This window comes from Hyla sarda, chromosome 5 (genome assembly GCF_029499605.1).
Source record: "Hyla sarda isolate aHylSar1 chromosome 5, aHylSar1.hap1, whole genome shotgun sequence".
In the NCBI taxonomy this organism is placed as follows: Eukaryota; Metazoa; Chordata; class Amphibia; order Anura; family Hylidae; genus Hyla; species Hyla sarda.
Window position 1 is genome coordinate 354,445,734 of NC_079193.1, and position 25,189 is coordinate 354,470,922.

Genomic DNA, 25,189 nt, shown 5'->3' on the forward strand with positions numbered 1-25,189 from the left:
GACAGCCGACGAAACTACGCTGAAAATTCTGCATTGTGGGGGAGAATTATCAGAACCTGTCCAGAGGAAAAGTTTCTCAGTTGCCCATAGCAACCAATCAGATCGCTTCTTTCATTTTTTAAAGGCCTTGTTAAAAATGAAAGAAGCCATCTGGTTGCTATGGGCAATTGCACCTCTCTTCCTCTACACTAATTTTGATGAATCTCCCCATGTGTGTTTAGTAAAAAACTTAGATTCCTATTGAAAACAATGGGATGTGGTTTTGGAGAGGGAAGAGGTATGGATTACACAAGCAACAAAGTGAGAGAAAAAAAATCCATAGTGTGAAGAGGACGGAAATTTTGATGTGGAGGTCGGAACAGAATTCGGGTCATATGAACTGTACATGAGGGTTACACTGTGTGAAATCTTGCTGGTAATCTCACACGTGACTACACTAGGGAATGTTTGTTTTCCCAAATCAAAGATGGCGGTAGGTAAATCTGCGGTCACGTGATTAGCGGAAATCTCGCGAGAAGAGAGCTGTGCGGGAAGCGGAAGTGCTGCCGGTCGGGGCACAGAGCTGAGAGCGGGAGAGACGCTGGGCTGCTGCAGGGGACGGGGAGCGCCGGGTAACCATAGCAACAGCGCGGCTCCGCCCCTGACACCGGGGCCCCCGGCGGCCGCGGAGCCTGGGAGAGGAGCCGAGGGCCCTCTGGCTGCGGAGCGGGCACCATGAATAGGAAGAAGGGAGACAAGGGCTTCGAGAGCCCCCGACCATACAAACTATAAGTATCTTTGTGTGGTGTTTACTGTGTGTGTGTTCTGTCCTGTGTACATGTATGTATGTATGTGTGATCTGTCCTGTGTGTTCTGTCCTGTGTACATGTATGTATGTGTGTGTTCTGTCCTGTGTGTGTGTGTGTGTGTGTGTGTTCTGTCCTGTGTACATACGTGTGTGTGTGTTCTGTCCTGTGTACATACATGTGTGTGTGTGTGTTCTGTCCTGTGTGTGTGTGTGTGTTCTGTCCTGTGTACATACATGTGTGTGTGTTCTGTCCTGTGTACATGTATGTGTGTGTTCTGTCCTGTGTACATGTATGTGTGTGTTCTGTCCTGTGTACATGTATGTATGTATGTGTGATCTGTCCTGTGTGTTCTGTCCTGTGTACATGTATGTATGTGTGTGTTCTGTCCTGTGTGTGTGTGTGTGTGTGTGTGTTCTGTCCTGTGTACATACGTGTGTGTGTGTTCTGTCCTGTGTACATACGTGTGTGTGTGTTCTGTCCTGTGTACATACATGTGTGTGTGTGTGTGTTCTGTCCTGTGTGTGTGTGTGTGTTCTGTCCTGTGTGTGTGTGTGTGTTCTGTCCTGTGTACATGTGTGTGTGTTCTGTCCTGTGTACATGTGTGTGTGTGTTCTGTCCTGTGTACATGTATGTGTGTGTTCTGTCCTGTGTACATGTATGTGTGTGTTCTGTCCTGTGTACATGTATGTGTGTGTTCTGTCCTGTGTACATGTATGTGTGTGTTCTGTCCTGTGTACATGTATGTGTGTGTTCTGTCCTGTGTACATGTATGTGTGTGTTCTGTCCTGTGTACATGTATGTGTGTGTTCTGTCCTGTGTACATGTATGTGTGTGTTCTGTCCTGTGTACATGTATGTGTGTGTTCTGTCCTGTGTACATGTATGTGTGTGTTCTGTCCTGTGTACATGTATGTGTGTGTTCTGTCCTGTGTACATGTGTGTTCTGTCCTGTGTACATGTGTGTTCTGTCCTGTGTACATGTGTGTTCTGTCCTGTGTACGTGTGTGTTCTGTCCTGTGTACGTGTGTGATCTGTCCTGTGTACATACGTGTGTGATCTGTCCTGTGTACATACATGTGTGTGTGTGTTCTGTCCTGTGTACATACATGTGTGTGTGTGTTCTGTCCTGTGTACATGTGTGTGTGTGTTCTGTCCTGTGTACATGTGTGTGTGTGTTCTGTCCTGTGTACATGTGTGTGTGTGTTCTGTCCTGTGTACATGTGTGTGTGTGTTCTGTCCTGTGTACATGTGTGTGTGTGTTCTGTCCTGTGTACATGTGTGTGTGTGTTCTGTCCTGTGTACATGTGTGTGTGTGTTCTGTCCTGTGTACATGTATGTGTGTGTTCTGTCCTGTGTACATGTATGTGTGTGTTCTGTCCTGTGTATGTGTGTGTTCTGTCCTGTGTACATGTATGTGTGTGTTCTGTCCTGTGTACATGTATGTGTGTGTTCTGTCCTGTGTATGTGTGTGTTCTGTCCTGTGTACGTGTATGTGTGTGTTCTGTCCTGTGTATGATCTGTCCTGTGTACGTACGTGTGTGATCTGTCCTGTGTACGTACGTGTGTGATCTGTCCTGTGTACGTACGTGTGTGATCTGTCCTGTGTACGTACGTGTTCTGTCCTGTGTACGTACGTACATATGTGTGTCCTGTCCTGTGTACGTACGTACATATGTGTGTCCTGTCCTGTGTACGTACGTACATGTGTGTCCTGTCCTGTGTACGTACGTACATATGTGTGTCCTGTCCTGTGTACGTACGTACATATGTGTGTCCTGTCCTGTGTACGTACGTACATATGTGTGTCCTGTCCTGTGTACGTACGTACATATGTGTGTCCTGTCCTGTGTACGTACGTACATATGTGTGTCCTGTCCTGTGTACGTACGTACATATGTGTGTCCTGTCCTGTGTACGTACGTACATATGTGTGTCCTGTCCTGTGTACGTACGTACATATGTGTGTCCTGTCCTGTGTACGTACGTACATATGTGTGTCCTGTCCTGTGTACGTACGTACATATGTGTGTTCTGTCCTGTGTACGTGTGTTCTGTCCTGTGTACGTACGTACATATGTGTGTTCTGTCCTGTGTACGTGTGTGTTCTGTCCTGTGTACGTACGTGCATATGTGTGTTCTGTCCTGTGTACGTGTGTGTTCTGTCCTGTGTACGTACGTGCATATGTGTGTTCTGTCCTGTGTACGTGTGTGTTCTGTCCTGTGTACGTACGTGCATATGTGTGTTCTGTCCTGTGTACGTGTGTGTTCTGTCCTGTGTACGTACGTGCATATGTGTGTTCTGTCCTGTGTACATGTATGTGTGTGATCTGTCCTGTGTACGTACGTGTGTGATCTGTCCTGTGTACGTACGTACATATGTGTGTTCTGTCCTGTGTACGTACGTACATATGTGTGTTCTGTCCGGTGTACGTACGTACATATGTGTGTTCTGTCCTGTGTACGTACGTACATATGTGTGTTCTGTCCTGTGTACGTGTGTGTTCTGTCCTGTGTACGTACGTACATATGTGTGTTCTGTCCTGTGTACGTGTGTGTTCTGTCCTGTGTACGTACGTACATATGTGTGTTCTGTCCTGTGTACGTGTGTGTTCTGTCCTGTGTACGTACGTACATATGTGTGTTCTGTCCTGTGTACGTGTGTGTTCTGTCCTGTGTACGTACGTACATATGTGTGTTCTGTCCTGTGTACGTGTGTGTTCTGTCCTGTGTACGTACGTACATATGTGTGTTCTGTCCTGTGTACGTGTGTGTTCTGTCCTGTGTACGTACGTACATATGTGTGTTCTGTCCTGTGTACGTGTGTGTGTGTTCTGTCCTGTGTGTGTGTGTGTGTTCTGTCCTGTGTACATACATGTGTGTGTGTTCTGTCCTGTGTACATGTATGTGTGTGTTCTGTCCTGTGTACATGTATGTGTGTGTTCTGTCCTGTGTACATGTATGTATGTATGTGTGATCTGTCCTGTGTGTTCTGTCCTGTGTACATGTATGTATGTGTGTGTTCTGTCCTGTGTGTGTGTGTGTGTGTGTGTTCTGTCCTGTGTACATACGTGTGTGTGTGTTCTGTCCTGTGTACATACGTGTGTGTGTGTTCTGTCCTGTGTACATACGTGTGTGTGTGTTCTGTCCTGTGTACATACATGTGTGTGTGTGTGTGTTCTGTCCTGTGTGTGTGTGTGTGTGTTCTGTCCTGTGTGTGTGTGTGTGTTCTGTCCTGTGTACATGTGTGTGTGTTCTGTCCTGTGTACATGTATGTGTGTGTTCTGTCCTGTGTACATGTATGTGTGTGTTCTGTCCTGTGTACATGTATGTGTGTGTTCTGTCCTGTGTACATGTATGTGTGTGTTCTGTCCTGTGTACATGTATGTGTGTGTTCTGTCCTGTGTACATGTATGTGTGTGTTCTGTCCTGTGTACATGTATGTGTGTGTTCTGTCCTGTGTACATGTATGTGTGTGTTCTGTCCTGTGTACATGTATGTGTGTGTTCTGTCCTGTGTACATGTATGTGTGTGTTCTGTCCTGTGTACATGTATGTGTGTGTTCTGTCCTGTGTACATGTATGTGTGTGTTCTGTCCTGTGTACATGTATGTGTGTGTTCTGTCCTGTGTACATGTGTGTTCTGTCCTGTGTACATGTGTGTTCTGTCCTGTGTACATGTGTGTTCTGTCCTGTGTACATGTGTGTTCTGTCCTGTGTACATGTGTGTTCTGTCCTGTGTACATACGTGTGTGATCTGTCCTGTGTACATACATGTGTGTGTGTGATCTGTCCTGTGTACATACATGTGTGTGTGTGATCTGTCCTGTGTACATACATGTGTGTGTGTGTTCTGTCCTGTGTACATACATGTGTGTGTGTGTTCTGTCCTGTGTACATGTGTGTGTGTGTTCTGTCCTGTGTACATGTGTGTGTGTGTTCTGTCCTGTGTACATGTGTGTGTGTGTTCTGTCCTGTGTACATGTGTGTGTGTGTTCTGTCCTGTGTACATGTGTGTGTGTGTGTGTTCTGTCCTGTGTACATGTGTGTGTGTGTGTTCTGTCCTGTGTACATGTGTGTGTGTGTTCTGTCCTGTGTACATGTGTGTGTGTGTTCTGTCCTGTGTACATGTGTGTGTGTGTTCTGTCCTGTGTACATGTATGTGTGTGTTCTGTCCTGTGTATGTGTGTGTTCTGTCCTGTGTACATGTATGTGTGTGTTCTGTCCTGTGTATGTGTGTGTTCTGTCCTGTGTACGTGTATGTGTGTGTTCTGTCCTGTGTATGATCTGTCCTGTGTACGTACGTGTGTGATCTGTCCTGTGTACGTACGTGTGTGATCTGTCCTGTGTACGTACGTGTGTGATCTGTCCTGTGTACGTACGTGTTCTGTCCTGTGTACGTACGTACATATGTGTGTCCTGTCCTGTGTACGTACGTACATATGTGTGTCCTGTCCTGTGTACGTACGTACATATGTGTGTCCTGTCCTGTGTACGTACGTACATATGTGTGTCCTGTCCTGTGTACGTACGTACATATGTGTGTCCTGTCCTGTGTACGTACGTACATATGTGTGTCCTGTCCTGTGTACGTACGTACATATGTGTGTCCTGTCCTGTGTACGTACGTACATATGTGTGTCCTGTCCTGTGTACGTACGTACATATGTGTGTCCTGTCCTGTGTACGTACGTACATATGTGTGTCCTGTCCTGTGTACGTACGTACATATGTGTGTCCTGTCCTGTGTACGTACGTACATATGTGTGTTCTGTCCTGTGTACGTGTGTTCTGTCCTGTGTACGTACGTACATATGTGTGTTCTGTCCTGTGTACGTGTGTGTTCTGTCCTGTGTACGTACGTGCATATGTGTGTTCTGTCCTGTGTACGTGTGTGTTCTGTCCTGTGTACGTACGTGCATATGTGTGTTCTGTCCTGTGTACGTGTGTGTTCTGTCCTGTGTACGTACGTGCATATGTGTGTTCTGTCCTGTGTACGTGTGTGTTCTGTCCTGTGTACGTACGTGCATATGTGTGTTCTGTCCTGTGTACATGTATGTGTGTGATCTGTCCTGTGTACGTACGTGTGTGATCTGTCCTGTGTACGTACGTGTTCTGTCCTGTGTACGTACGTACATATGTGTGTTCTGTCCTGTGTACGTACGTACATATGTGTGTTCTGTCCGGTGTACGTACGTACATATGTGTGTTCTGTCCTGTGTACGTACGTACATATGTGTGTTCTGTCCTGTGTACGTGTGTGTTCTGTCCTGTGTACGTACGTACATATGTGTGTTCTGTCCTGTGTACGTGTGTGTTCTGTCCTGTGTACGTACGTACATATGTGTGTTCTGTCCTGTGTACGTGTGTGTTCTGTCCTGTGTACGTACGTACATATGTGTGTTCTGTCCTGTGTACGTGTGTGTTCTGTCCTGTGTACGTACGTACATATGTGTGTTCTGTCCTGTGTACGTGTGTGTTCTGTCCTGTGTACGTACGTACATATGTGTGTTCTGTCCTGTGTACGTGTGTGTTCTGTCCTGTGTACGTACGTACATATGTGTGTTCTGTCCTGTGTACGTGTGTGTTCTGTCCTGTGTACGTACGTACATATGTGTGTTCTGTCCTGTGTACGTGTGTGTTCTGTCCTGTGTACGTACGTACATATGTGTGTTCTGTCCTGTGTACGTGTGTGTTCTGTCCTGTGTACGTACGTACATATGTGTGTTCTGTCCTGTGTACGTGTGTGTTCTGTCCTGTGTACGTACGTACATATGTGTGTTCTGTCCTGTGTACGTGTGTGTTCTGTCCTGTGTACGTACGTACATATGTGTGTTCTGTCCTGTGTACGTGTGTGTTCTGTCCTGTGTACATGTATGTGTGTGATCTGTCCTGTGTACGTGTGTGTTCTGTCCTGTGTACGTGTGTGTTCTGTCCTGTGTACATGTATGTGTGTGTTCTGTCCTGTGTACGTGTGTGTTCTGTCCTGTGTACATGTATGTGTGTGATCTGTCCTGTGTACGTGTGTGTTCTGTCCTGTGTACGTACGTACATATGTGTGTTCTGTCCTGTGTACGTACGTACATATGTGTGTTCTGTCCTGTGTACATACGTACATATGTGTGTTCTGTCCTGTGTACATGTATGTGTGATCTGTCCTGTGTACATGTATGTATGTGTGATCTGTCCTGTGTACATGTATGTATGTGTGATCTGTCCTGTGTACATGTATGTATGTGTGATCTGTCCTGTGTACATGTATGTATGTGTGATCTGTCCTGTGTATATGTATGTGTGATCTGTCCTGTGTATATGTATGTGTGTTCTGTCCTGTGTATATGTATGTGTGATCTGTCCTGTGTACATGTATGTGTGTGTGATCTGTCCTGTGTACATGTATGTGTGTGTGATCTGTCCTGTGTACATGTATGTGTGTGTGATCTGTCCTGTGTACATGTATGTGTGTGTGATCTGTCCTGTGTACATGTATGTGTGTGTGATCTGTCCTGTGTACTTGTATGTGTGTGTGATCTGTCCTGTGTACGTGTGTGTGTGTGTGTTGTGTCCTGTGTACGTGTGTGTGTGTGTGTTGTGTCCTGTGTACGTGTGTGTTGTGTCCTGTCCTGTGTACGTGTGTGTTGTGTCCTGTGTACGTGTGTGTGTGTTGTGTCCTGTGTTCCGATGTGTGTGTTGTGTCCTGTGTGTGTTGTGTCCTGTGTACGTGTGTGTGTGTTGTGTCCTGTGTGTGTGTTGTGTCCTGTGTACGTGTGTGTGTGTGTTGTGTCCTGTGTACGTGTGTGTGTGTGTTGTGTCCTGTGTACGTGTGTGTGTGTGTTGTGTCGTGTGTGTGTGTTGTGTCCTGTGTGTGTGTGTTGTGTCCTGTGTGTGTGTGTTGTGTCCTGTGTACGTGTGTGTGTGTGTTGTGTCCTGTGTACGTGTGTGTGTGTGTTGTGTCCTGTGTACGTGTGTGTGTGTGTGTTGTGTCCTGTGTACGTGTGTGTGTGTGTTGTGTCCTGTGTACGTGTGTGTGTGTGTTGTGTCCTGTGTACGTGTGTGTGTGTGTTGTGTACGTGTGTGTGTGTGTTGTGTCCTGTGTACGTGTGTGTGTGTGTTGTGTCCTGTGTACGTGTGTGTGTGTGTTGTGTCCTGTGTACGTGTGTGTGTGTGTTGTGTCCTGTGTACGTGTGTGTGTGTGTTGTGTCCTGTGTACGTGTGTGTGTGTGTTGTGTCCTGTGTACGTGTGTGTGTGTGTTGTGTCCTGTGTGTGTTGTGTCCTGTGTACGTGTGTGTGTGTGTTGTGTCCTGTGTACGTGTGTGTGTTGTGTCCTGTGTACGTGTGTGTGTGTTGTGTCCTGTGTACGTGTGTGTGTGTTGTGTCCGTGTGTGTGTGTGTTGTGTCGTGTGTGTGTGTTGTGTCCTGTGTACGTGTGTGTTGTGTCCTGTGTACGTGTGTGTGTGTTGTGTCCTGTGTACGTGTGTGTGTGTTGTGTCCTGTGTACGTGTGTGTGTGTTGTGTCCTGTGTACGTGTGTGTGTGTGTGTGTTGTGTCCTGTGTGTGTGTGTGTGTTGTGTCCTGTGTGTGTGTGTGTGTTGTGTCCTGTGTACGTGTGTGTGTGTGTGTTGTGTCCTGTGTACGTGTGTGTGTGTGTTGTGTCCTGTGTACGTGTGTGTGTGTGTGTTGTGTCCTGTGTACGTGTGTGTGTGTGTGTTGTGTCCTGTGTACGTGTGTGTGTGTGTGTGTGTTGTGTCCTGTGTACGTGTGTGTGTGTTGTGTCCTGTGTACGTGTGTGTGTGTTGTGTCCTGTGTACGTGTGTGTGTTGTGTCCTGTGTACGTGTGTGTGTGTGTGTTGTGTCCTGTGTACGTGTGTGTGTGTGTGTGTGTTGTGTCCTGTGTACGTGTGTGTGTGTTGTCCTGTGTGTGTTGTGTCCTGTGTACGTGTGTGTGTGTTGTGTCCTGTGTACGTGTGTGTGTTGTGTCCTGTGTACGTGTGTGTGTGTGTTGTGTCCTGTGTACGTGTGTGTGTGTGTTGTCCTGTGTACGTGTGTGTGTGTTGTCCTGTGTACGTGTGTGTGTGTGTGTTGTGTCCTGTGTGTGTGTGTGTGTCGTGTCCTGTGTACGTGTGTGTGTGTCGTGTCCTGTGTACGTGTGTGTGTGTGTCGTGTCCTGTGTACGTGTGTGTGTGTGTCGTGTCCTGTGTACGTGTGTGTGTGTGTCGTGTCCTGTGTACGTGTGTGTGTGTGTCGTGTCCTGTGTACGTGTGTGTGTGTGTCGTGTCCTGTGTACGTGTGTGTGTGTGTCGTGTCCTGTGTACGTGTGTGTGTGTGTGTCGTGTCCTGTGTACGTGTGTGTGTGTGTGTCGTGTCCTGTGTACGTGTGTGTGTGTGTCGTGTCCTGTGTACGTGTGTGTGTGTGTCGTGTCCTGTGTACGTGTGTGTGTGTGTCGTGTCCTGTGTACGTGTGTGTGTGTGTCGTGTCCTGTGTACGTGTGTGTGTGTGTTGTGTCCTGTGTACGTGTGTGTGTGTTGTGTCCTGTGTACGTGTGTGTGTGTGTTGTGTCCTGTGTACGTGTGTGTGTGTGTGTTGTGTCCTGTGTACGTGTGTGTGTGTTGTGTCCTGTGTACGTGTGTGTGTGTGTGTTTTGTGTCCTGTGTACGTGTGTGTGTGTGTGTTGTGTCCTGTGTACGTGTGTGTGTGTTGTGTCCTGTGTACGTGTGTGTGTGTGTGTTGTGTCCTGTGTACGTGTGTGTGTGTGTGTGTTGTGTCCTGTGTACGTGTGTGTGTTGTGTCCTGTGTACGTGTGTGTGTGTGTGTTTTGTGTCCTGTGTACGTGTGTGTGTTGTGTCCTGTGTACGTGTGTGTGTTGTGTCCTGTGTACGTGTGTGTGTTGTGTCCTGTGTACGTGTGTGTGTTGTGTCCTGTGTACGTGTGTGTGTTGTGTCCTGTGTACGTGTGTGTGTTGTGTCCTGTGTACGTGTGTGTGTGTTGTGTCCTGTGTACGTGTGTGTGTGTTGTGTCCTGTGTACGTGTGTGTGTGTTGTGTCCTGTGTACGTGTGTGTGTGTTGTGTCCTGTGTACGTGTGTGTGTGTGTTGTGTCCTGTGTACGTGTGTGTGTGTGTGTGTTGTGTCCTGTGTACGTGTGTGTGTGTGTTGTGTCCTGTGTACGTGTGTGTGTGTTGTGTCCTGTGTACGTGTGTGTGTTTCGTGTCCTGTGTACGTGTGTGTCGTGTCCTGTGTACGTGTGTGTGTGTCGTGTCCTGTGTACGTGTGTGTGTCGTGTCCTGTGTACGTGTGTGTGTCGTGTCCTGTGTACGTGTGTGTGTCGTGTACGTGTGTGTGTCGTGTCCTGTGTACGTGTGTGTCCTGTGTACGTGTGTGTCCTGTGTACGTGTGTGTGTTGTGTACGTGTGTGTGTTGTGTACGTGTGTGTGTTGTGTACGTGTGTGTGTTGTGTACGTGTGTGTGTTGTGTCCTGTGTGTGTGTTGTGTCCTGTGTACCTGTGTGTGTGTGTGTGTGTGTGTGTGTTGTGTCCTGTGTACCTGTGTGTGTGTTGTGTCCTGTGTACGTGTGTGTGTTGTGTCCTGTGTACGTGTGTGTGTGTGTGTGTGTGTGTTGTGTCCTGTGTGTGTGTGTGTGTGTTGTGTCCTGTGTGTGTGTGTGTGTGTTGTGTCCTGTGTACGTGTGTGTGTGTTGTGTCCTGTGTACGTGTGTGTGTGTTGTGTCCTGTGTACGTGTGTGTGTGTTGTGTCCTGTGTACGTGTGTACGTGTGTGTGTCCTGTGTACGTGTGTGTGTCCTGTGTACGTGTACGTGTGTTGTGTCCTGTGTACGTGTGTGTGTGTGTGTGTTGTGTACGTGTGTGTGTGTGTTGTGTCCTGTGTACGTGTGTGTGTGTGTGTTGTGTCCTGTGTGTGTGTGTGTTGTGTCCTGTGTGTGTGTGTGTTGTGTCCTGTGTACGTGTGTGTGTGTTGTGTCCTGTGTACGTGTGTGTGTGTTGTGTCCTGTGTACGTGTGTGTGTGTTGTGTCCTGTGTACGTGTGTGTGTGTTGTGTCCTGTGTACGTGTGTGTGTGTGTGTTGTGTCCTGTGTACGTGTGTGTGTTGTGTCCTGTGTACGTGTGTGTGTGTGTGTTGTGTCCTGTGTACGTGTGTGTGTGTGTGTTGTGTCCTGTGTACGTGTGTGTGTTGTGTCCTGTGTACGTGTGTGTGTGTGTTGTGTCCTGTGTACGTGTGTGTGTGTTGTGTCCTGTGTACGTGTGTGTGTTGTGTCCTGTGTACGTGTGTGTGTTGTGTCCTGTGTACGTGTGTGTGTGTGTGTTGTGTCCTGTGTACGTGTGTGTGTGTGTGTTGTGTCCTGTGTACGTGTGTGTGTTGTGTCCTGTGTACGTGTGTGTGTTGTGTCCTGTGTACGTGTGTGTGTTGTGTCCTGTGTACGTGTGTGTGTGTTGTGTCCTGTGTACGTGTGTGTGTTGTGTCCTGTGTACGTGTGTGTGTTGTGTCCTGTGTACGTGTGTGTGTGTGTGTTGTGTCCTGTGTACGTGTGTGTGTGTGTGTGTTGTGTCCTGTGTACGTGTGTGTGTGTGTGTGTGTTGTGTCCTGTGTATGTGTGTGTGTGTGTGTTGTGTCCTTTGTCCTGTGTACGTGTGTGTGTGTGTGTTGTGTCCTGTGTACGTGTGTGTGTGTGTGTTGTGTCCTGTGTACGTGTGTGTGTGTCCTGTGTACGTGTGTGTGTGTCCTGTGTACGTGTGTGTGTGTCCTGTGTACGTGTGTGTGTGTTGTGTCCTGTGTACGTGTGTGTGTGTGTGTGTGTTGTGTCCTGTGTACGTGTGTGTGTGTGTGTGTGTTGTGTCCTGTGTACGTGTGTGTGTGTGTGTTGTGTCCTGTGTACGTGTGTGTGTGTGTGTTGTGTCCTGTGTACGTGTGTGTGTGTGTGTTGTGTCCTGTGTACGTGTGTGTGTGTTGTGTCCTGTGTACGTGTGTGTGTGTGTGTTGTGTCCTGTGTACGTGTGTGTGTGTGTGTGTTGTGTCCTGTGTACGTGTGTGTGTGTGTGTTGTGTCCTGTGTACGTGTGTGTGTGTGTGTTGTGTCCTGTGTACGTGTGTGTGTGTTGTGTCCTGTGTACGTGTGTGTGTGTGTGTTGTGTCCTGTGTACGTGTGTGTTGTGTCCTGTGTACGTGTGTGTTGTGTCCTGTGTACGTGTGTGTGTGTGTTGTGTCCTGTGTACGTGTGTGTGTGTGTTGTGTCCTGTGTACGTGTGTGTGTGTGTTGTGTCCTGTGTACGTGTGTGTGTTGTGTCCTGTGTACGTGTGTGTGTTGTGTCCTGTGTACGTGTTGTGTCCTGTGTGTGTGTTGTGTACGTGTGTGTGTTGTGTCCTGTGTACCTGTGTGTGTGTGTGTGTGTTGTGTCCTGTGTACCTGTGTGTGTGTGTGTGTGTGTTGTGTCCTGTGTACCTGTGTGTGTGTGTGTGTTGTGTCCTGTGTACGTGTGTGTGTGTGTTGTGTCCTGTGTACGTGTGTGTGTGTGTGTGTGTGTTGTGTCCTGTGTACGTGTGTGTGTGTTGTGTCCTGTGTACGTGTGTGTGTGTTGTGTCCTGTGTACGTGTGTGTGTGTTGTGTCCTGTGTACGTGTGTGTGTGTTGTGTCCTGTGTACGTGTGTGTGTGTTGTGTCCTGTGTACGTGTGTGTGTGTTGTGTCCTGTGTACGTGTGTGTGTTGTGTCCTGTGTACGTGTGTACGTGTGTGTTGTGTCCTGTCTACGTGTGTGTGTCCTGTGTGTGTGTGTCCTGTGTACGTGTGTGTGTGTGTGTGTCCTGTGTACGTGTGTGTGTGTGTGTGTCCTGTGTACGTGTGTGTGTGTGTTGTGTCCTGTGTACGTGTGTGTGTGTGTGTCCTGTGTACGTGTGTGTGTGTGTTGTGTCCTGTGTACGTGTGTGTGTGTACGTGTGTGTGTGTGTTGTGTCCTGTGTACGTGTGTGTGTGTTGTGTCCTGTGTACGTGTGTGTGTGTTGTGTCCTGTGTACGTGTGTGTGTGTTGTGTCCTGTGTACGTGTGTGTGTTGTGTCCTGTGTACGTGTGTGTGTTGTGTCCTGTGTACGTGTGTCTGTGTTGTGTCCTGTGTACGTGTGTGTGTGTTGTGTCCTGTGTACGTGTGTGTGTTGTGTCCTGTGTACGTGTGTGTGTTGTGTCCTGTGTACGTGTGTGTGTGTTGTGTCCTGTGTGTGTGTGTTGTGTCCTGTGTACCTGTGTGTTGTGTCCTGTGTACCTGTGTGTTGTGTCCTGTGTACGTGTGTGTTGTGTCCTGTGTACGTGTGTGTGTTGTGTCCTGTGTACGTGTGTGTGTTGTGTCCTGTGTGTGTGTTGTGTCCTGTGTACGTGTGTGTTGTGTCCTGTGTACGTGTGTGTGTTTTGTCCTGTGTACGTGTGTGTGTTTTGTCCTGTGTACGTGTGTGTGTTTTGTCCTGTGTACGTGTACGTGTTGTGTCCTGTGTACGTGTACGTGTTGTGTCCTGTGTACGTGTGTGTGTTGTGTACGTACGTGTGTGTGTTGTGTCCTGTGTACCTGTGTGTGTGTGTGTGTGTTGTGTCCTGTGTACCTGTGTGTGTGTGTGTGTGTGTTGTGTCCTGTGTACGTGTGTGTTGTGTCCTGTGTACATGTGTGTTGTGTCCTGTGTACGTGTGTGTTGTGTCCTGTGTACGTGTGTGTTGTGTCCTGTGTACGTGTGTGTTGTGTCCTGTGTACGTGTGTGTGTTGTGTCCTGTGTACGTGTGTGTGTTGTGTCCTGTGTACGTGTGTGTGTTGTGTCCTGTGTACGTGTGTTGTGTCCTGTGTACGTGTCCTGTGTGTCCTGTGTACGTGTGTGTGTCCTGTGTACGTGTGTGTGTTGTGTCCTGTGTGTGTGTTGTGTCCTGTGTGTGTGTTGTGTCATGTGTACGTGTGTGTGTTGTGTCCTGTGTACCTGTGTGTGTGTGTTGTGTCCTGTGTACCTGTGTGTGTGTGTGTAGGTGTGTGTTGTGTCCTGTGTAGGTGTGTGTTGTGTCCTGTGTAGGTGTGTGTTGTCCTGTGTACGTGTGTGTTGTGTCCTGTGTACGTGTGTGTTGTGTCCTGTGTACGTGTGTGTGTGTCCTGTGTACCTGTGTGTGTGTTGTGTCCTGTGTACGTGTGTGTGTTGTGTCCTGTGTACGTGTGTGTGTGTTGTGTCCTGTGTACCTGTGTGTTGTGTCCTGTGTACGTGTGTGTGTTGTGTCCTGTGTACCTGTGTGTTGTGTCCTGTGTACGTGTGTGTGTGTTGTGTCCTGTGTACCTGTACCTGTGTGTGTGTGTTGTGTCCTGTGTACCTGTACCTGTGTGTGTGTGTTGTGTCCTGTGTACCTGTACCTGTGTGTGTGTGTTGTGTCCTGTGTACCTGTACCTGTGTGTGTGTGTTGTGTACTGTGTACCTGTGTGTGTGTATTATATGTTATAAAGTGACTCTCTGTGTTCTCCTTACACGACTCACCAGGTCGTCTGCATCAACAATATCAACTTCCAGCGGAAATCTGTAATAGTGAGTATGCCTCCTCCTATTCCGCCACCTCCTCTTCCCTCTTCCCCACCACCACCTCCTCTTCCCCCTTCCCCACCACCACCTCCTCTTCCCCCTTCCCCACCACCACCTCCTCTTCCCCCTTCCCCACCACCACCTCCTCTTCCCCCTTCCCCACCACCACCTCCTCTTCCCCCTTCCCCACCACCACCTCCTCTTCCCCCTTCCCCACCACCACCTCCTCTTCCCCCTTCCCCACCACCACCTCCTCTTCCCCCTTCCCCACCACCACCTCCTCCCCCTTCCCCACCACCACCTCCTCTTCCCCCTTCCCCACCACCACCTCCTCCCCCTTCCCCACCACCACCTCCTCCCCCTTCCCCACCACCACCTCCTCCCCCTTCCCCACCACCACCTCCTCTTCCCCCTTCCCCACCACCACCTCCTCTATCCTCCTTCCCCTCCACCACCTCCTCTTCCCTCCTTCCCCCTCCACCACATCCTCTTCCCTCCTTCCCCCTCCACCACATCCTCTTCCCTCCTTCCCCCTCCACCACATCCTCTTCCTCCTTCCCCTCCACCACCTCCTCTTCCTCTCCACCACCTCCTCTTCCCCCTTCCTCTCCACCACATCCTCTTCCCTCCTTCCCCTCCACCACCTCCTCTTCCCCTCCACCACCTCCTCTTCCCCTCCACCTCCATCACCTCTTCCTCCTTCCCCCTCCACCACCTCCTCTTCCTCCTTCCCCTTCACCACCACCTCTTCCCCTCCACCTCCACCTCCTCTTCCCTCCTTACCCTCCACCACCTCCTCTTCCCTCCTTACCCTCCACCACCTCCTCTTCCCTCCTTCCCCTCCACCACCTCCTCTTCCCTCCTTACCCTCCACCACCTCCTCTTCCCTCCTTACCCTCCACCACCTCCTCTTCCCTCCTTACCCTCCACCACCTCCTCTTCCCTCCTTACCCTCCACCACCTCCTCTTCCCTCCTTACCCTCCACCACCTCCTCTTCCCTCCTTACCCTCCACCACCTCCTCTTCCCTCCTTACCCTCCACCACCTCCTCTTCCCTCCTTACCCTCCACCACCTCCTCTTCCCTCCTTACCCTCCACCACCTCCTCTTCCCTCCTTACCCTCCACCACCTCCTCTTCCTATTCTCTGTCCGTCTTACCTGTCGCTTCTATATAGCTTTCTCTGATGATCCATCCGTGGTCCTTCCTGATGAGGCCAGATAATCACATTCCATATTACCATACAATTCTCAGTGTCTCTATCCCCATTCCAGTTCCCGCTCTCCTCTCCTGGGGAAGAAAAGCTTGGGCCGGTGGTCTCAAACTGTGGCCCTCCAGATGTTGCAAAACTTTAACTCCCAGCATGCCCGGAGAGCCAACGGCTTAGGGGCTGATACCAATACCATCTACAGCTTGTAACAACTGTGCTGGCTCGAATTAATTCGCTGCAGCTCTCTGGCTCAATTACTCCAGTAACGTCCATTTATGGATGGAGGAATATGGGGAGAGATGTATATGAGTCAGTCGTCTGCTATATACCCTTTCTCTACGTCACCGTTCATTATATAGGAGCAATGCTGCAGCTGACTGTATGTCTCCACTATACACTGCATCCTGTCCATTCCAGTAACTATATACTTAGTGGGTGAAGCAATATTAATGTGCAGCCTCAGACCTCCTTTTCCATCTTCCATGTAGGGTTTCGTGGAGCTGACGATTTTCCCCACGGTCACCAATCTGAACAGGATCAAGCTGAACAGCAAACAGTGCAGGATCTATCGAGTGAAGGTGAATGATCTAGAGGCAGCGTTTATCTACAATGACCCCACGCTGGAAGTGTGTCACCACGAGACCAAACAGTGAGTAATCCCTAAGAGAGGTAATAAGGGACCAGGGGGTTCTGCCGGCAGAGAAGCAGGCGACTTTAGGTGCTTGTACCAGTATAAAAATATAATTTATGCTCTTTGCTCTGCCTGTTGTATCTAGTATAATATCATTATCTTTCTTACATCACGAGACAAACAGATTAATACGTTTTTCCTTTTAATTTAGGCGCAACCTCAACTACTTCTCCAATGCATATGTAGCAGCTGTCAGTGCAGTCGACCCAGACGCAGGAAACGGAGAACTCTGCATTAAAGTCCCATCAGAACTGTGGAAACATGTCGACGGTAACTCGGGGGCACACAAGTACACTTTGGGCGAACTTTATTAACCCTTTAAAGGAGTACTCCGCCCCTAGACATCTTATCCCCTATTCAAAGTATAGGAGAGAAGATGTCTGATTGCAGAGGGTCCAGGTGCTGGAATCCCCTGTGATCTCGGGGCTGGCACCACAGCGTTTTAAACACAGAAGTTGGGGGCTTCCGTGCTCGTGACCTTATGACCCACCCCCCAACTTCACTATGGACGGGGGCGTGACGTTTAGTACATAGCCTTTATGCCTCTTCCCATAGACACGAATGGAGGAGACGTGACGGCTGTGATTTCCCGACATCCTGCATGGAGGGAAGTTCGCTCCGTGCAGCTGATTTCTGGGTGCTGTGCAGGAGATCGTGGGGGGTCCCATCGACCGGATCAGACATTTTATCCCCTCCCCTTTATATAGGGGATAAGATGTCAAGGGGCGGAGTACCTCTTAAATTTTTTTTTTTTTGCACTTTAGTTTTTTCCTTCTTGTCTTCTAATGGCCATACCTCCTTCAATTCTTTACCTACAGACTCATATGAGGGCTTGCTTTATGCGCAATCAGTTGTTCTCATCTCATTTACAAAATCTATGATGAAGCCAGAAATTTATTTGTGGGGCAAAATAAATAAAAAAAACCTGTCATTTTGGAAATTATGGGGGCTTCCACTTCTACGCAGTACACTTTTCAGTAAAAATGACACATTATCCTCTGTATGTCAATATGATTACATAGATACTGATAGTGTTAATATAGGTTTTGTCTTACTGCTTTTTTTTTTTTTTTTTTTTTTATTACTTTTTGCTCCATTGGGGGACACATACCTTGGGTATATGCTGTTGTTGCTATGAGACTTGAGCAACAACAGCATATACCCAAGGTCTGTGTCCCCCAATGGATCCTCCGAGAAAAGGATTTTACGGTAAGACAAAAATCCCTTTTTTTTCTAAGAAAATAAGTTTTATTAAAATTGTCCTCTTCTGACCCCGAGAACTTTTTTCCCCTATACAGGGATGTATGAGGGCTCATTTTTTGCACCATTATCTGTAGTTTTGATCCGTAGGGCACAGATTTTTTCGAGAAGTTAAATTTATATGCATTACACTGTCCTATATAAACAAAACAAAACTTAGACTATGTCTAAACTATTAAATCATCACTTTCTGTCATTTTTGATCACATCTCAGAAAAAATAAAATAAAATCTACAGATCATGGCGCAGCGAAAGAAAATCTTTAAATGACAATATTAACAATGAATGTTATATTTCAAGCAGAGATATTCCTATCGCAAACATTAGGCTCATTACAATTTTTGGGGGGTTTTCATATGAAGGCATCTTCAAAAAAAGACTAGTGGGAATCTCTATCTATCGTTCAGGGTCCAACCTCATGGACCTTTACTGATACAATTGTCATTTAGTGCAGTTTGTTTATAATTCTTTCTTCTCAATCTTGTAGAGTTGAAGGTGTTGAAAGTCTATATTGAGTTTTCCCTGGATCAGCCAAAAGGTGGCCTTCATTTTGTAGTCCCCAATGTTGAAGGAAGTATGGCAGAGAGAGGGGCTCATGTGTTTTCCTATGGATATCAGAATTCAACCAGGTAAGTTTCATTGGTCATTTGGCAAGCATTTCTTCTTCATCACCTCCATATCTGAACTACAACACATGATTCTTTCAGTAAAAATGGTTTTGGACTGACCAGAGTCCCTTACCACAGGGCTTGACAAATTTTATGAATCTAGGAGCCAGGATCTTGCATGTCATGTAATGCAGTGTGACGTCATATCATCAGTCATTAGTGTCTCCTCATCTCTCCCTGTGTCACATTCATTAGTGTCTCCTCATCTCTCCCTCTGTCACATTCATTAGTGTCTCCTCATCTCTCCCTGTGTCACATTCATTAGTGTCTCCTCATCTCTCCCTCTGTCACATTCATTAGTGTCACCTCATCTCTCCCTGTGTCACATTCATTAGTGTCCTCCTCATCTCTCCCTGTGTCACATTCATTAGTGTCACCTCATCTCTCCCTCTGTCACATTCATTAGTGTCACCTAATCTCTCCCTCTGTCACATTCATTAGTGTCCCCCTCATCTCTCCCTGTGTCACATTCATTAGTGTCCTCCTCATTTCTCCCTCTGTCACATTCATTAGTGTCCCCTCATTTCTTCCTCAGTCAGCAATTAGTGTTCCCTAATCTCTGCCTGTGTCAGTCATCAGTGTCCCCCTCATCTATCCCTGTGTCACAGTCATTATTGTCCCTTCATTTCTTGCTGTGTCACAGTCATTAGTGTCCCCTCATCTGTGTCACATCCGTTAGTATCCCCTCATTCAAAGGAGAGAAAAAAAATCGTTTTACTTGCCTCTGCTCCCTTGGTGATCCCCTGTTCTGCCTGTGGCGGTCACCTGACATCCATTGCTCATGTGACACAGGTGACATCGGCATGTGAACAGAGGCGGAGGTAAGTAAAACATTTTTCTTTTTCTTTTAGAAAAGGCTGAGAGAAACCACTACAAAACTTTCAGTTCCCATTGCGACCTGGTGTTTGGATTTTGCCAAGCCCTGCCCTAAGAATAAGGGCCCCTTTGTCCCTGTTCTCATCTTGAAAGCAGGGGGCAGTACATGCTGTCCCTCCCCATGAATTTAGCCCCTTGAGTTCAGAGGTTAGACCCCCTACCATCATTTCCTTTTTATAACCCAAATTGTCCATTTCAGGGTGTATATATAATATATTGATTACTCTTCATTAAGCATTTATTTTTATTTTTTTGCACCATTGCTAATTGCACTTCTTTTTAATATAGATTTGTTACCTTTATTCTACAGTACAGTATCGCTACAGTGAAACCAAATTTCAAATGTTTCGGAGAAAGTGGTTATAGTACCCCAGGTTCTGGACAGATGATTTAACATTACAGTAGACAAAAAACATTTCAAATTGATGTAAAATGCTCCTGCTTTAGTGTCTGGGGCCTTATGCACAGCAGAAACAAGAGGTTCATACTATTACTGTCTGTATGGGATATCCTAGTACAGTGTTTCCCAACCAGGTTGCCTCCAGCTGTTGCAAAACTACAACTCCCAGCATGCCCGGACAGCCGAAGGCTGTCCGGCCAAGCTGGGAGTTGTAGTTTTGCAACAGCTGGAGGCAACCTGGTTGGGAAACACTGTCCTAGTAGGTGAGCTCTGTCTTGCATTGACCTAAAGGTGTTTTACCGCTAGTGTGATATGGAGGCTTAAAACCAGATTTCTACTTATTCAGTAAAGCACCTATGATTAAAGGGGTATTCCAGGCAAAAACTTTTTTTATATATATCAACTGGCTCCGGAAAGTTAAACAGATTTGTAAATTACTTCTATTAAAAAATCTTAATCCTTCCAATAGTTATTATCTTCTGAAGTTTTCTGTCTAACTGCTCAATGATGATGTCACGTCACGGGAGCTGTGCATGATGGGAGAATATCCCTTGCATGATGGGAGAATATCCTCATAGGAGCTGGACAGCTCCCGGGATGTGAGTCATCAGAAAGCAGTTAGACAGAAAACAGCAACTCAACTTCAGAAGCTAATAATTATTGGAAGGATTAAGATTTTTTAATTAGAAGTAATTTACAAATCTGTTTAACTTTCCGGAGCCAGTTGATATATAAAAAAAAAGTTTTTGCCTGGAATACCCCTTTAATTTTTGTATTGTGTGTGATGTTTACCTTTTTAGGTTTTGGTTTCCTTGTGTGGATTCCTATTCAGAGCTTTGCACCTGGAAGTTGGAGTTTACAGTAGATGCCTCAATGGTGGCCGTATCCAATGGAGATCTAGTGGAAACTGTTTACACTCACGACATGAGGAAGAAAACCTTTCATTACACTCTGCTGATCCCGACAGCATCTCCGAACATTTCTCTTGCTGTGGGACCATTTGAGATTCTTGTGGACCCTTATATGCATGAGGTAATTGTGATCCCTTCTCACTGTTTATGCATTGGTAGGAAAGAGGCTAAAGAAGACATTTTAATAGGTTTCCAAGTTAATAAATCTTATTCATTGGTGAATTAAATACATTTATTGCTTCAATTTAGAGGTTGAATTCCTGTCCTGATCTGGTCCATATGACATAGGTGCATGAGCAGAGCAGAGTTGACACAGCTCACCCTTGTGCCCTCGCCACGACACGGACAGGACCGGACCCCAGTCCAACAATAGCAATAGAAATGAAGAGAGAGTCCAGCGTGGCAATTCAAGCAATGCTCGGTACTTTATTCAGCAATCAGCCAACATGGAAGACAGGTGACGCGTTTCGGCCACAGTGCGTAGCCTTAGTCGTGACGTAGCCGACTAAGGCTACGCACTGTGGCCGAAACGCGTCACCTATCTTCCATGTTGGCTGATTGCTGAATAAAGTACCGAGCATTGCTTGAATTGCCACGCTGGACTCTCTCTTCATTTCTATTGACATAGGTGCATGGTTCACGAGAGATCTCTGGACAACTTAAAGGGTTTGTCCATTCAGAACTTGTGCCTTCAGGGGTGTGGAAATTTAATAAAAAACTACTTGTCCACGGAACTAAAACGGAGCAAACTCTACTTGTCCCTCATGACGATCCACTTTTACACTCTTTTTTTCCTCCGGGCCCTATAATAGCCATAACTACCTACTATAACGATACCTTTTAATTTTTCAATAACATATGCTCCAAAACAAAAAAAAAATAAAAATATATATATATTCTCTCTCTAATCGGTGAAGTGAAATTGAAATAGTAAAAGATAATTTTGCAGATTTGGTGGTTTTCTTTTCTACACCATTTACCTTGTGGCTGAGCTAACATGTTGTTTTGATACTTTAGGCCGCCTGATTACAGCAATACCAGATTTGTTTAGTTTAAAAAAAAAAAAATTTAACTTTTTTGAAATTTTTTTATTGCAATTTTTTGACCCCTGTAGCTTTTTTTGAAATAGTTTAAATTTTTTTTTTTTTTTTTTTTTTTTGCATACCAGGCTATATGAGGGCTAATTCTTTGCGACATGATCAGTTTTTTTTTTTTTTGTATCTGTACCATTCTGGTATTGATCTGATTTTTTTAGCGCTTTTTAACTTTTTTTTTCTGGGATATTATAAAAATTGCAATTCTGTTTTTTTATTTTATTATTATTTTTTTTACATTTACGTCATTTACCGTATGGGATACATAATATTATATTTTAATAGTTTGTACAATTACGCACGCAGCAATACTAAATATATTTTATTTTTATAATGTTTACATGTTTTTATATAGGAAAAGGCGGTGATTTGAACTTTTAACATGGAAGGGGTTAATGTGTGTCTTTCAAACTTTTATTTAAACTTTTTTTTTTTAACACTTTATTAGACTTTTAGGAGGAATCATTAGATCCACCCCACTAGCCCACCAGGGAGCATTCACATGTCCCTTTAGATGCTGCTGTCAGCTTTGACAGCGGCGATCTAAAGGGTTAATAGCCAGCCACGGCGATTGCCGCATGCTGGCTATTAGCGGTGGCCCCCGGCTACTGAAATCAGCTGGGTGCTGCTGAGTATGGAGTGGGCAGGAGTCTGGAGCCTGCTCCATACAGACTGCTGAGCGCCGCCGCGCTTGTCAGGTCCGGCCCTGCTTGCCCAAAGCAGGACTAAGGGCCGGAAAAATTCACCTGCCCGGCGCCCGGAACTGCATGTCCCGGGCGTCGGGCGATATGCATTTCACATCTCTGACCTTATTAGGGCAATTTAGCAACACTCTTCTTTAATTGCCAGACTGGGCAGCGACATGCGTAAAGTGGGCCTCTGTGTTTTTTTTTCATACAAACATAAAAAACAACAATTATTTGCGCTGGGCATGATAGTCATTTGTCTAAATCACTATGAATTCAAACTTAGCACCTAACTTGGGGGCCAAAGTTTCACATTCTGTCTTCACAGCACTATTAGAAAATCGTTATGGCTTCAAGATAGACGCCGGCTCCACGAGGCGCAGGATACAATCAAAAACACTGTAAAATCACGGGTAGTTTAATTCCCAAAACGCAACGTGTTTCACTGCAGGTTCGCAGCTTCATCAGGCATCCTGTTTCCATGCTCCCTTCCAGCCACATTATTGTATATTGTATAGTTTTTAACACAAGATTTAAAAATAAATGAATAAATAAATAAAATGAATATAAATAAAATATTCCTTGGTCACTCGGCCCATTTGGTGGGGTTGGGCACCCTCTTACGGCCAATACTTATATTGCACTTTTCTCATCAGTTTAATATCTGCATTGTTGCTCACTGTCACAGGGGATAAATTAGCACATATGCAGACCGCCGCGGCGGGTTATTGCCCGGGTTTCACATTCTCTTGGAACCTACCGGGGGATATATTCTAGCAGTCTGTTCCCTCTTACCACTTAGTGCAATGTCATGTGCAAGCTCTTTTGCGTTCCTGGCAGACACTCAAGTTTCCTTTTGAGCTTCCTCATCTGTCAGGTCTGCCGACCACCCATCCTTGAGGTGTTCTTGGCATGTCATGCTATGTGATTCCTTTCTCCACTTTTACCGCATCTGCGGTTAGTGCTCCGGATCCCCACACCCAACGCAGCTCTCCATGGGAATATTCCTGCGGGTCATAGACCTTATATCATTATGCCAGACAGTGTCTCACCTGTCATTCACAGCTGCCGCGTCCACAGCTGGCTCTCCGGTACCCCACTGCTGGTGCGAGGTGTCCAATGGAATTACCCGTTGTCTTCTATGGACCCATACCAGTAAGCCAGACAGTGGTTTCCTACACCTCATGTCTCTTATCACACAGCTGATGTATCTGTGGCTGGAGTTCCGGTACCTCACTACTGTTTTAGGTGTCTGACGGAATGACTCGCTGTCTACTATGGACCCATACAAGTGAGCCAGACAGTGGTCTGCATGGTTTCCTCTGCCGCCTGTCACACGGCTGATGTATCTGCGGCTGGGGCTCCGGTTCCCCACTGCTGTGCGTGCTATTCGTAGAACTGACCCAGTGTGTCCTTGGACCCTATACGGGATGACAGGGATGCATTCCACGGCTCCCCATTCTTCCCCTATCTCCGGGGAACCCGCCCTCCCACCTTTAGCAAAGGGGCACAGTTATTGCCTATCTTACTGTCCCCCTTTTTTGCTAGCACCTGGAGGAGTTCTTTTTCAGCCAGACTCTTGTCTGCTCAGTTTCCACCGCCTTCGGTCTCTGATATCAGGAGCTGACTTTGGGCTGCCGCGGACTTAGCCAGGTTTCCCGTACTTCACTACTGGGTGAGGGATATGGAGGAGGGTCCCTGCAGGTTCACGGGATTGATGCCAGTCAGACAGTCCGTTGTCTGTTGGGTCTTCCACACCACGAGGTCGTTCGTTAGATAGGCCACACTCCAGTTCCCCGCCTTCTGTGGAAGGTTGAGTGGAGTGACCCTGTGCGCTCAGAAATCCTATTCCAGTCGGCCAGATGGTTTTCCGCATGGCCTTTTTTCCCAATTACCTTGCCGATAATGCCCCGCACCGCGACCGCCCCACCGCGACCGCCCCACCGCACCGCGTTGCACCCCCCACCGCACCGCCCCGGCCCCATTGCCTCCCCCATCCCCGGTTTTATAATTACCTGTTCCCGGTGCCCACGCTTCTTCTTGCTCCTGCTGCTTCCTGTGTTACGCTGTGCGCAGTGACGTGCGCGATGTGCACAGTGACAGTTCGGGAGGACGCCACCGGAGCCAGATGTAGAGTGGACCCCCGGAACAGGTAATTATAAAACCGGGGATGGGGGAGGCAATGGGGCCGGGGCGGTGTGGGGGGGGTGGGCGGACGCGGTGTGGCGGGTCGGGGGGGGGGGGGGCGCTGACGGTGATAGGTCTCAGGACTCCCGGACAGGCAGGGGGAGAGAAGCGGGTGGCGGTGGCGGTCTATGGCACCGCAAAAGCCACTGCAGTGCATTGATTTAAAGCGCCCGCTTTAAATCAATGATCTGCAGCGGTGTCGTGGGGGGATAAATAGCCGATAACTTATACCGGAATATCGGTATAAGTTATCGGCTATCGGCCCTAACCTCCACAGATTAACGGTATCCGCCCTAAAAAAAAACTATATCGGTCGATCCCTAATTTCTATGTTCCCACTCCGTCTGGGCCCTTATCATTTTTTTGCTGAGAGCATTCAACAGAACTTTTTATTTTTTAGGCTTGTGTGCTTACTGTCCGCCATTGCAGCCTGGCACTTTTTGTTTCTTGGTTATCTACTGCTGCTCACGTAGCCTTGGCTCTCTCCTCTGTTGGAGGAGTTTATATAATCTTGTATGGCCGGCGACAGCTGGTCTAGACACCGTCTGTTGTTCGGGTCCTACCATTGCTCTTCTCCCTCTGAGCAATCTCCCTGGAACGGTGTGTTCTTCCTTCCCTTTTATCTGTGTCAGTTGTACTCCACTGACACCATAGTTTTCTGGAGTAACCTTCCTGGGCCCAGAACCTGAGAGCTTCGGCTGGGTTCCCCTTTGTGTTCCCCCTCTGTTCCCGTTCTGGCAGAACGTTTCTTCGGAGTGCTCTGGTCCGCTCGGACCACTGGGATCCAAGACCGGTTGGTCTCCTTGGCTCTGACTCTGTCCTAGGATGCTGTGGTGTACCTTCCTTTTGGGCCACTCTTCCAGTGCTTGGGCCTTGGGGATGGCTGAG

General features: G+C 47.3%; 1 protein-coding gene across 1 annotated transcript in view; it reads left to right on the forward strand.

Annotated features, from left to right (window-relative positions):
* Positions 1-534: 534 nt before the first annotated feature.
* Positions 535-25,189, forward strand: part of TAF2 (TATA-box binding protein associated factor 2) — a gene marked incomplete in the record, with an annotated part of 136,773 nt that continues 112,118 nt past the window's right edge. The window contains 6 exon segments of the mRNA XM_056522670.1: positions 535-767; positions 14,272-14,326; positions 16,017-16,177; positions 16,371-16,489; positions 17,967-18,108; positions 20,224-20,455. Of these exon segments, the coding sequence (XP_056378645.1) occupies positions 715-767; positions 14,272-14,326; positions 16,017-16,177; positions 16,371-16,489; positions 17,967-18,108; positions 20,224-20,455 (762 nt within the window).